Raw genomic sequence first — 11,304 nt, 5'->3', positions numbered from 1 at the left:
AAAAAAAAAAAAAAAAAAAAAAAAAACTATGACCAAAATATAGTAGTTTTTATATATTAAGATCCTCGTTAGTCTTGGTCATCATCATCATGTGAATCTAGATTTGATAAAATGGTATAGTTGGAAAAAGGTAATATTTTCGCTTTGAACCAAAATTAACAATTCTGTTTTTTTTTTTTTGTTGTAATTATGATAATCACTACTGCTCAGACAAATACGTCTATGGTATACACATACATACTCTCATTAGTCATAAACATCATTATAAGTTGTCGATAAGTTTAATAATTTGATTTTTCTGGTACAATGTACTGTTTTTTGGTCATTAAGTAGTTCAACGACAAAAGTAAAACTCATGCGGTCGACCCATGCCATGCGTTAGAGAACAAGAAAATCTGAAAAAGAAGTTTGTATTCTTTATTTTTTTTCATAAAAAGAAGTTTGAATTCAATTCAACCGTTTTGTTTAGTTGTTCTTTAATTAATTTTTTTTTTTTCTCAGTGATCAATACAATAAAAGTAAAAGTTTTTGAAAGTGTGCAACAAAGCGTGACTCTTGGCCTTTAGAGCCATTAATAAGGGTAATCATTTTTTTATACTCTTTCTCGACAATAGCAATGAAAACGATTTAGCATTATCATTTCTACCCATAAAAATAAAGTCAAATCTTGGCAAAAACTTGATAAATTCCTAGTATGAAACTTTGACTGAATAAATATATTAGCTGTACATGGTAATTTATAAGGTATATAATTTTGTTTGGGTGTAGATGGTATAGTGGAAAGAAAATGAAATGTCCAATGTTAATACATTTCAAAGAGGATTTGTAAGTTTTGTTTGACTAGTTCATATCTTCTCACGACCTAACAATCTAGTCACGTTATAAACCAGACCATTTGATTGAAAAAAAAAAAACGAAAAGTAATACTACATGCAAGCAATTGAAAACAATGTTAACCAAATCAAATTAAAATAATGATTGTTAGATTTTGTTCTAGTCATTATTTGTTTGTTTGTTAAGACTAAAGAGGAAGAGATGTCCACTAAAAGTCATATGAATATATCCTACAAAATGAACGATTAATGATAGTTTGAACTTTGAAATCATCTTTGACTGAGAAATTTTGATGTTATACATTAATATCATCAACATTAATCATTAATGGTGTGACTATAATTATTATTTTATCATACAACTATTTCTTTAGATTTGATTAGGTTGAGAGAGTTTAAGAGAGGGGACAAAGAAGCAAAGTTTCTGAATTATAAAATTATTTCATTGAACCAAAGTATCAATAATTAATTGACTCAGCTAAGTCACACACTCATGATTGGAAAAAATAAAATAAAAAAATATTTCCTCTCTCTCTCTCTCTCTCTACCTCTCTATATTAACTCTCTACTCCTTCTTCCTTATACTTACCCATTCATCTTCTCTCCTCTCTCTCACAAAAGAAAAAACAAAGCAGGAAACTTTATTGCAAAAACAGAGTCTTTCTTGTTGTTGTTCTTGAGAAAAGAAGATGATGCTGGAGAAAGACGACTTGGGTTTAAGCTTAGGCTTGAATTATCAAAAGAAACAGATGAATCTCAAACCAAATCCATCTGTTGTTTCTGTTGCTCCTTCTTCTTCTTCTTTTGGATTACCCCGTAGATCCTCCTGGAACGAGAGTTTTACTTCTTCAGGTATTATACTACTTCATATCTTTCTTGGTTCCTCTGTTTTTCTTTTCCCCGAGAAAAATATTCATTTTCCAGGAAAAACTCAGCAAAGTCTCACTTTTTTTTTCTTCTCTAATGTTATGCATGCAGTTCCAAACTCAGATTCATCTCAAAAAGAAACAAGAACCTTCATCCGTGGAATAGACGTGAACATACCACCGTCGACGACGGAATACGGAGACGAAGACGCCGGAGTATCTTCACCTAACAGCACAGTCTCAAGCTCTACAGGGAAAAGAAGCGAGAGAGAGGAAGACACAGATCCACAAGGCTCAAGAGGAGGAATCAGTGACGATGAAGACGGTGATAACTCCAGGAAAAAACTTAGACTCTCCAAAGATCAATCTGCTATTCTCGAAGAAACCTTCAAAGATCACAGCACTCTCAATCCGGTAAAATAAATTCACATTCATTGTATTCAACGAGACTATTATTACTTGTTGACGAGGAAAAAAGAAAACATTTCTACTAGTAGTATTGGTTTTGGTAACTCATAATAAATGCAGATATTAACTTGTTAATGGCATTTTCGTTAATTTTAGACTGAACCAAGGTTGTTTTCAACTTTTTTGGTTTAACAGAAGCAGAAGCAAGCATTGGCTAAGCAACTAGGATTAAGAGCTAGACAAGTGGAAGTTTGGTTTCAGAACAGACGAGCTAGGTAAGATAAACCCCCAAAAAAAACCACATCTCTGTTTCCCGATTTGCCCCTGATTTATCGATTTGCTAATATGGGTGTTTTGGTAAATAATAACAGAACAAAGCTGAAGCAGACGGAGGTTGACTGTGAGTTCTTAAGGCGATGCTGCGAGAATCTAACGGAAGAGAACCGCAGGCTACAGAAAGAAGTAACGGAGTTAAGGGCACTTAAGCTCTCTCCTCAGTTCTACATGCACATGAGCCCACCAACCACATTGACCATGTGCCCTTCGTGCGAACACGTGTCGGTCCCTCCACCACCACAGGCTGCAACGTCAGTGCACCACCGAGGGTCGTTACCGGTCAATGCTTGGGCTCCTGCTGCGAGGATCTCTCACGGCTTGACTTTTGACGCTCTTCGTCCTCGGTCCTAAGTCTTTTTTTACTTGGCAACCGAAGGGTGTTTTGGTCATTTTATTAAGTTTCAGGGACCAGAATGCATGTAGTTGTTAACATGTATGTATTTTTAGAAAAAAGAAGAAGAAAAAAACAGATTAATATTTTGATTGATTATTAAACCAACATGTTCATGCTAACGAGTAACAACAAAATGTCTACAGCCATATTTATCCGATATATTTTCTTTTAAACATCAAAATCAAATTATCCAATATTGCGACTTGAAATCATTTTTTTGTTTTGTTTCAATAATATATATATTTTTTTGCAATAAATATTTTGGAAAACTATGACAAGAAAATTTATTGCGATAATAATAATTAGTGTTAGGTTAAAATAGTGTCTTAGCGACAAAGGAAGAAGTACAATATTGATGTAGGAAATGAAAAAAAAAAAAGGTCCAAACTGTTTCATTTGGCGTATGTTAAAATACTAAATAGTGATCAAAAATAGTTGAAATGTGTACTTGTTTTCAGCCAATTTAATTTTGTTAATAGTTGAATTATTTAAATTTTTGAGTATATAGGTTGGGCCAAAATCTACTGGTGAATTGGTACGATTACAACTTGCAACTGAGGATATTACCATATGGTCGTAGATGAGTATGGGTCGAGAGTATAGGCCTTATTGAAATGGAGGTTATGCTAATAGGGTACACTTCTTATCCACCCACTTAGCCCAAATATAAATGTTTTGATACAACAATTGATGATTTTCATGCGGAATCGACACTTCATGAGCGGAGATTTGTACCCGGGCTGGATGGATATGACGCGGAGATTATCACGGTAAATAACCCGAACACAATCGGGAGATCCTTGCACCATCAGGTCGATAGGTAGTGGCATCTCAAAGAGACATCAAGGCCTAGAACTAGAACATTCACATCCCAAAGAAAAATGTGTCTTGTACTCTTGTTCAAAGAGCTCATTTCGATGGTGTTTCAATCAGACTGCTCTGAGATGCTGAAAATGCTACATGTCAGATTGGCAAGCCTTTTCCCACGAGTTAGATAAATTTTCTTACTTTAGGGATACGTTTAACGTTTTTGGATGTATTTGATTCTTGTTGTGATAATATCCGTATTAATTGGTTTGCTATAAAGGTAAGATCACGAGGGTTTATGTTTTCTATGTAAGCAACTTGGTATTAAGATTGACTCTCTTTGGAGACAAGCCTCATCTCATTCTCATCAGATCATTAATCTATGAAGCTTTTCGCCGCAAAGAAAAAACCTTAATAAGATCTTCATGTGCAAATGCAGAAAGAGAGATAGAAAGAAGGGTATCTTCAATCTGAGTTGTAGTAATTCACATACATCTCCATTCCAGTTTTTATTTTCCTGGCTGAATAAAATATAACAAAAGTATTTGTTCTCCTTAATATTACAACCTTATGATGATAACCAACATAAACTGAAAATGTATTTCTTTCCTATAATTACTACGTTCTACCTCGAAGCAGAGATCTTATTAGCAGATCTCTTGATAGACTCGATTCTCTGTAACCTAATCTGTTCTCTGAACTTTGCAATGAACTCATCTGCCTTCTTGTCTACGTCACTGACATTGTTGCTCTCACAAACTCCTTCTTCCTCTATTATCTTCTTCTCAACCTCGTCGTTGTGGATTTCATTTTCTCTTCTTCTCTGTTCTTCATTCTCGAATTCTTCGACTTCCTTGCTTCCCAAGTTACTTCTTTGATCATTCTTCTCGTTGTTTTGTTCCTTGGATTCCACGATTGGATCAGACCACCACACTTTTTTAGGAGAGTTTCTTCTCATCTTTTGCTCCGACGACTTTCTCCGTTCGCTGCTTAATCTGAATTTCGTCGGAGGTGACTTGTAATACTCAACCGGAGGTGGTGGTGGCGGAGGCGGCGGAGGATGAAACTCACCGTCTCCAAATTTTGTCTTGTGAACTGATTCCCTCCGCTCAACCCTATAAATTCCCGGTTGAACCTTTCTCGACGATGAGTTATAAAAAGCCGGTAGCGGCGGTGGAGGCGGAGGAGGAGGTGGCGGAGATGCAAGATTAGGTAAAGGATTCGACTTTCTTGGAGAAGAGAGAGAAGAAGATGGTGTCAGATTCTTGATCAACGGTTGTGATTCAACTGTAGTCAGATTCTTAATGGACGGTAGAGATTCAATCTCCTTTGACGATGATGAAGATGATCTTGAGCTCCATGGAATCGGAGAAGGAAGCACATCACCGTTATCATCACCGAGAGTCTTCAAAATCTTTCTTTTGGATCTCACTTTATCCCATCGACCGGAGTTATCGCCGGAGGAATCAGGAACACGAGAATAGTTCAAACTCCGAACAGGTAAAAGCAGAGGTTTGTCTCTGATCTCTGAACTTACTCGATCGACGAAACGAGTCTCAACGTCGGGGATTTTCATGTGGTACTTGTTCTTCCATGTCTGAAACTTACGGTGATCGCCGGAAGAATCATCGGACGGTTCAGATTCACTCTCGTGACCAACGTTAAAAACAGAGGACACTTCAAGAATCTTAGGGACATAGGAGTGCGAACTGTTGTTATTATGATGATCAGCTTTGTTGTGATCACTATTGCTTGATCCTCCTCCTCCGTCGTAGTTACGGCGGCTGAAGAGGCCGTAGGAGACGGCGATGCCGACGAAAATAAGGTGGAGAAGCTCGAGGAGTCTTGTTTGGTTAGCGAGCTCTGGCGTCTGAGAGAGGAAGACAGGTACGACGGCGCAGAGCACGGTGAGGATAAGAGCTTTGAAGATGAACCGAGAGTAGAATTTTGTAGGGTTTTGATCTTCTTTGTTACCCAATTGGGTTGGTTTCTTCGAGCTTCTTGCTTCCACCATTGAAGAGAAAAAGGGAATGTTGTAGAGAGAAGTTGTAAAGGTTCTTTATTTTGGTGATGAAAGAAGAGAGAGACAGAGAGATGAGTTAGTGGAAATGCTGAGACTTAGAGGTTAAGTTCTGTTTTTTTCTTCCCTACTATAAAAAAAATACTTAAGAAGAAGAAAAAGAGATTGAAGAGAACAAAATCTGAAATCCAAGTTGATGTGTGAATTCACTACCAACTTTTATGTTTGGTTTCCAATACTATTCTAACGTTATTTTTGATCAACTGACAGCGACTAGAGAATCGCTACTCAAAACTTGTCAAGAACATCCAAATGTTACATTAGAAAATTTGTAGTTTTATGGTCTTTATTAGTGCCTTAGATTATTATTATTATTATCCAAATTTAATTTACTTGAATGTGTAGTGCATGAACTACACAAGATGTAAATTGGATATTACAAAAGAAATTTATAACTATGATTAATTTTTTATTCGTTTTAGTTTAGGGTGTATGAGTTGTACTGTTGTAGAGGATATATATAAAAGAACTGTTTTACTTTTGTGACGTCTAGAACTTGTTTAATAACGAAGTTTTATATTATAACATTTAAAAGATTTGCTTGGCTGTATGATCACTAAACGAACAGCTAAATGACATTTAGAACCAAATTATCTTTAGCAGGTATGATATGCTAGTTAGATGTCGAGAAAAGGTCTATTACTAGCTAGTGTGTCCAATATACATATATGGAGCATATAATTGACCTACCCGACAAAATTTCAATTGTCTTAAACTAATTTTGTAACACTCAAAATTGAGATAGTGTGGTTCACCACACCGAAAAAAAACAACCAATTAAAGACATATATTTAGCATGAAATTTAGCTAATCAAAACAAATGGCACAACCATAATACCATACGATCGGTTCTAAATAGTTACTTGAAAAAAAAATTACGTTTTACATTTAGAGAAATATGATTGTTGAATATAGGTTGTACACCCTTACATAACCATAGGCCAAATTAAAATTAATTAGCCCACTCAATAACCTATACAACCCATTCATGTTTGCCAACTTAAAAGAAAGAAAGGAAGTTACCAACCTACGGGAAGAAAGGAAATCAGTTAGGAAAAGAGAAAATCAAGGGATAAAGAAAAGAAAAATTTACAAAAAGAGAGGAAAAGCATATCAAAATTAACCTAATGAATACGTGTATAAATATGGAGACTCTTCATTGTAGAGGGATACGAAAAAAACCTCATACGCTAGGTCTAGATCTAAGAGATTGATAGAGCCCTCTCCCCTTCTGATTTCTTAAGTTCTTATTTTTAGTTAGATCCTCCTTAACAAAACTCTCCAAATCCCTACATCAATTTTCACTATCTAATATATAATACTAGTTTAACAATTGACGTCGTATGTGGTGAATCAAAATATTTATCATCTTTTATAAGTTTAATAACTTTCAAAATTAGATGTTTGTTTTGATTTCCCACAGACGGCGCCTGTTGATGTCCCTTTTGGTCACAATTAGAATATTTAGTTCGGTCAAGGGAGGGTCGAAGTTCTCTTTATTATATCGGTGCCGAGGCACTAAAGGACGGATTACAACACAATGTAAACGAGTTACAAACAAAGTAATCGACGGGCTGATAGCTCGTCGACTCTCCGAGCTATAGGCTGGAAAGCGTTGACTTTTTCTTGGACGAGCTGAGCTCTGGTTTTTGCTGTACGAATTCTGCTGCCTTTTTCACGATCCCTTGAAATGCGGGCCGTACGCCTGTATTTATAGGGAATCGTGTCGGTTCGTCCATATAAAAGACCATAATACCCTCTTCTCTTGAAAGGGATTCCTTGGGCTTTTTCCTGGGCCGGGCCCTTTTGTTGGGGTTGGATCCACCCCTAACAGCGCCAAATTGTTCAACTCGTATTTCAGTCATGATCTACACCAGCCGTTAATCTGGTTTGGTTGTCTAATACAATTAAGAAAGCAAATTCTGAAAGTTGTTAGAAGAAAAAGGGTGGTAGAATAAACAGAGCAATTAATTGATAATACGTTTAGAGAATATGACAGAGAGTAGGTCGCGTAGGCATATGACCCTCAGAGGAATCTTGATTCTCTTCTTTTGGTTTATTTACGCTAAGCCTTATTTTCTTTTTAACGCAGCAGCACTTTGTCTGAAAACCCTAATTAAACACTAACCAAAATATAAGATCCTTCTAACACAATTACCACCGGACTTGGGAAGATAAAAAATAAGGGACGATTCTTTTTCTTTAAGACCAAACTTTGTCGATAAGGTATCTATACTTTCTGAATATAATAAAACTTTGAAATTCGAGGGAAAAGGAATAGAACAAACGAATTTATCTTATTGTTATGTTGTTGAATTGTTAGGGTTTAAGATTTAGAATCTCTCAACACTAGACGTTTTAAACTTGTTATATGAATCCGACACTACTCGATAAATATTTTTTTCTTAGATGAATGGAAACATAGGTTTAGTTAATATGGTATTATGATTAGTCAAAGAATTACTAAAAAAGAAAAAAAATAAATTTAACAGGTCAAACTGAAAAAAGTGTCTAATCACGACCACATCATTTTGACACCACATTGGTGGGGCGGTCGATCACTTGGTCGGCTACTTTTATCGACTCTTAATTAGTTTTTGTTTTGTTTTGTTGGGTTTACTTTTTCTTTGACAGTCATTTTTTATGTTTTTTTTCACACAGCAAACTTCAAGAAGATGCATTTGTGAACTCAACAATTAGCTTAAAACATACGCATAAAGAATAACCACTAGTTTTAAGTTTTGACCAACTTTAGTTTTCTAGCTTGTGTGCTCTTTCCTCCTTTTTGGTTTTTCCTATCCTTATGCACAAACACAAGCAGTGATATTTAAGTGTTTCCTTGCTTACTGTGACATAAACATAATTATAATCCTAAANCTCTACCAGGTCTGTTCGCCGTCGAACTCGTTCTCCAAGACCCTCTGACTCGTCTTCGACGGATTCAGATGCGGCTCAATTCGAAGAGATAAAGCGTCGTCTCGCTCCGGGATCTGCAGTCCCTAGCTCTTCTGGGCTTACTTTCAAGATTCCTTCCTTGATAGACGAGCCTATGAACGATGGCTTGTCTTCTCCTAATTTGGACGATGTCCCTTTGCCGACCGTGAACCTCTTCAATCATATGCCGGCGACGTCGATAAAAATTGATGCGGTAGTTGACGCACTTCGTATCGGGAAATTAAAGGTTGATGTGACAGTTGTTGCGGATCGTCCCAGGAAACTGAACACGAGACCGAAGATCTTGATTCCGAACGCCTTTCAACGTCCCTGGGATGCACCTTCCGGTTTTATTTGTCTTTCAGAGAAATACTTCACCGAGTGTGGACTCACTNCTAATGCATCCGCTCGCTATCGCCAAGCTCCAGAGCCGTCGTCTCGGTCGGCTCCCCGACAGGATGTTCGTCGAGGTTCCGATCCCCCAGCTGCAGGATCGTCCAAAAAGGTCCCCCCTTCCCCTCGTCGAGCTGCGGAAACCCGTCAAAGGTCTCCCCCGCCTAACCGCCATACTGGCCCTGAAGAGACGCTCCCAAGGAGGAAGGTGGACGGGACTTCTGGTCGCATTGCCGACCCTCCACAAAGGTCACAGAAAAGGAAAGATGGCCCTGAACAAGAGCCATCTGTCCCGCTAAAGAAGTCGAAGTCGGTCGACTTCAGCTGGGATTTTGCTCATTCATCTGGAGCTCGTCCCTTTCCATCTGACTCGCAGTCTTGTGCCGAGTTGTTTCGAAAGATCCATTATGGCGAAGGTCGTCTCTCTTCTGTTGAAAGGATGAAAGAGTCCGATGCTGTCACCGAAGTTGCTCAAGCGTCTTTTGAGGTTCGTCAGTTAAATCAATTGTATTTTTAATCCTTTTCTTCTCTTTATTGCGTCTTTTGATGTTCGTCTTTTGATGTTCGTCAGTTTATTGCGCGTATTAACCGCATGGCTACCCGCTACGAACGTCGTGTTCGAGACCTGGAACGTTCAGGGGCGTCGAATGAGAGGATTGAGCGCCTCGAGGCTCAATTGGGGGAGGCAGTTCGGTCCAACCAGAGGCTTAGCGACCTTGTGGCCAAGCTCGAACATCACCGGAGTGGGCTTATCAAAGAACGGGATTCTCTTTCGACGAAGCTTAAGGAGTCCGAAGCTTCCTGCAATGGTCTGAAGCTAACTCTTAGCTCGGAGACGAGGAGGCTCAGGGATCGGCGTGATGAATATGGGCACCATGAGCGAATCAATGCCTTTCATGAGGTGGCCGGTCGTGTGCAGAGGCTCTTAGCGAAGCATAAAAGCCACGCCGAAGCGGTTGAAGCGTCGCGGGAGAAATTCCTCGAATACAACCAAGCTGTTGGGAACGTTCAAATGCTGGAGACGCTCGCCGCCGAGGGTCGAATTTCCTTGCTTGATGAGGAGCTTAAGGGCCAGGTCGTGACCGTGATGAATCAGCTGAAGGACGAGGTTGAAGAGTTTGATCTGCCAGACATCTCCGACGCTGATTTTGACTTGTCTCAGATTTTCGCCGGGCCTCTCCCCCCAATTCCGACTTGGATCGCTTCCCCAATCAGCGGGAATACGGAGGGTCATACTGATGAGGGCGGGGATGAAAGGTCGGAGAGTGGGGAGATCGGGGGCGAAGAACTGGACGAGCAGGAGCAGGTTGACGACCGTCCTTCAGACGGAGTTGAGGCGCAAGTCACCGACCAACCTTCTCATGGAGTCGAGGAGCAGGTTCCGGACTGTTCTGCCGACGGGTTACCTCGTCCTTCCACTCCTGGGCGCGAGTCTCCGGTTGCTGGTCTAGTCTCGTGATCAGTGTTGTCGCCGTGTTGAGGGGTTGGCTCCTTCGTACTATCTGTCTTCNGTAATTTTAGAACCAACTACATATAAAGAATCAATTATCGCATTTAGAATCAATTACCATATTTTTACATAGGATTTTCAAAAAAATTATTATCTTATTAATTTATCAAAATTTTTTATTTTTTACACCGGGCCAACTCGGGACTGAAAAAATTTATTAATTTACAGCGAGTATTAATTTAAAGAGTATTAATTTATAGAGGTTCTACTGTATATGAATCCGANGCGAAGCATAAAAGCCACGCCGAAGCGGTTGAAGCGTCGCGGGAGAAATTCCTCGAATACAACCAAGCTGTTGGGAACGTTCAAATGCTGGAAACGCTCGCCGCCGAGGGTCGAATTTCCTTGCTTGATGAGGAGCTTAAGGGCCAGGTCGTGGCCGTGATGAATCAGCTGAAGGACGAGGTTGAAGAGTTTGATCTGCCAGACATCTCCGAGGCTGATTTTGACTTGTCTCAGATTTTCGCCGGGCCTCTCCCCCCAATTCCGACTTGGATCGCTTCCCCAATCAGCGGGAATACGGAGGGTCATACTGATGAGGGCGGGGATGAAGGGTCGGAGAGTGGGGAGATCGGGGGCGAAGAACTGGACGAGCAGGAGCAGGTTGACGACCGTCCTTCAGATGGGGTTGAGGCGCAAATCACCGACCAACCTTCTCATGGAGTTGAGGAGCAGGTTCCGGACTGTTCTGCCGGTGGGTTACCTCGTCCTTCCACTCCTGGGCGCGAGTCTCCGGTTGCTGG

At 39.5% G+C, this 11,304-nt stretch overlaps 3 protein-coding genes across 3 annotated transcripts; 2 read left to right on the top strand and 1 right to left on the bottom strand.

Moving 5' to 3' along the window:
* LOC104731903 (homeobox-leucine zipper protein HAT4-like) lies at positions 1,402-2,956 on the top strand. Its single transcript, XM_010451416.2, has 4 exons — positions 1,402-1,685; positions 1,812-2,113; positions 2,303-2,382; positions 2,479-2,956. The coding sequence occupies exons 1-4, from the start codon at positions 1,523-1,525 to the stop codon at positions 2,792-2,794; spliced, it is 861 nt and encodes a 286-aa protein (XP_010449718.1). The 5' UTR covers positions 1,402-1,522; the 3' UTR covers positions 2,795-2,956.
* On the bottom strand, positions 4,120-5,861 carry LOC104731902 (formin-like protein 2). The gene has a single exon (XM_010451415.2). It carries the CDS (start codon positions 5,656-5,658, stop codon positions 4,270-4,272), a length of 1,389 nt encoding a protein of 462 aa, XP_010449717.1. The 5' UTR covers positions 5,659-5,861; the 3' UTR covers positions 4,120-4,269.
* On the top strand, positions 7,415-10,537 carry LOC104733568. Its single transcript, XM_019233583.1, has 3 exons — positions 7,415-7,431; positions 8,611-9,538; positions 9,623-10,537. Exons 1-3 carry the CDS (start codon positions 7,415-7,417, stop codon positions 10,508-10,510), a joined length of 1,833 nt encoding a protein of 610 aa, XP_019089128.1. The 3' UTR covers positions 10,511-10,537.

This window comes from Camelina sativa, chromosome 12, assembly GCF_000633955.1.
Source record: "Camelina sativa cultivar DH55 chromosome 12, Cs, whole genome shotgun sequence".
In the NCBI taxonomy this organism is placed as follows: Eukaryota; Viridiplantae; Streptophyta; class Magnoliopsida; order Brassicales; family Brassicaceae; genus Camelina; species Camelina sativa.
This window is presented reverse-complemented; position numbering and strand designations above follow the sequence as displayed.

Bases quoted from the DNA above. Each gene is read 5' to 3' on its own strand.
- LOC104731903 (XM_010451416.2), top strand. From the start codon at position 1,523: ATGATGCTGGAGAAAGACGACTTGGGTTTAAGCTTAGGCTTGAATTAT. The intron at 1,686-1,811 runs GTATTATACTAC...TTATGCATGCAG, and splicing joins CGAGAGTTTTACTTCTTCAG to TTCCAAACTCAGATTCATCT. The intron at 2,383-2,478 runs GTAAGATAAACC...AAATAATAACAG, and splicing joins TTTCAGAACAGACGAGCTAG to AACAAAGCTGAAGCAGACGG.
- LOC104731902 (XM_010451415.2), bottom strand. From the start codon at position 5,658: ATGGTGGAAGCAAGAAGCTCGAAGAAACCAACCCAATTGGGTAACAAA.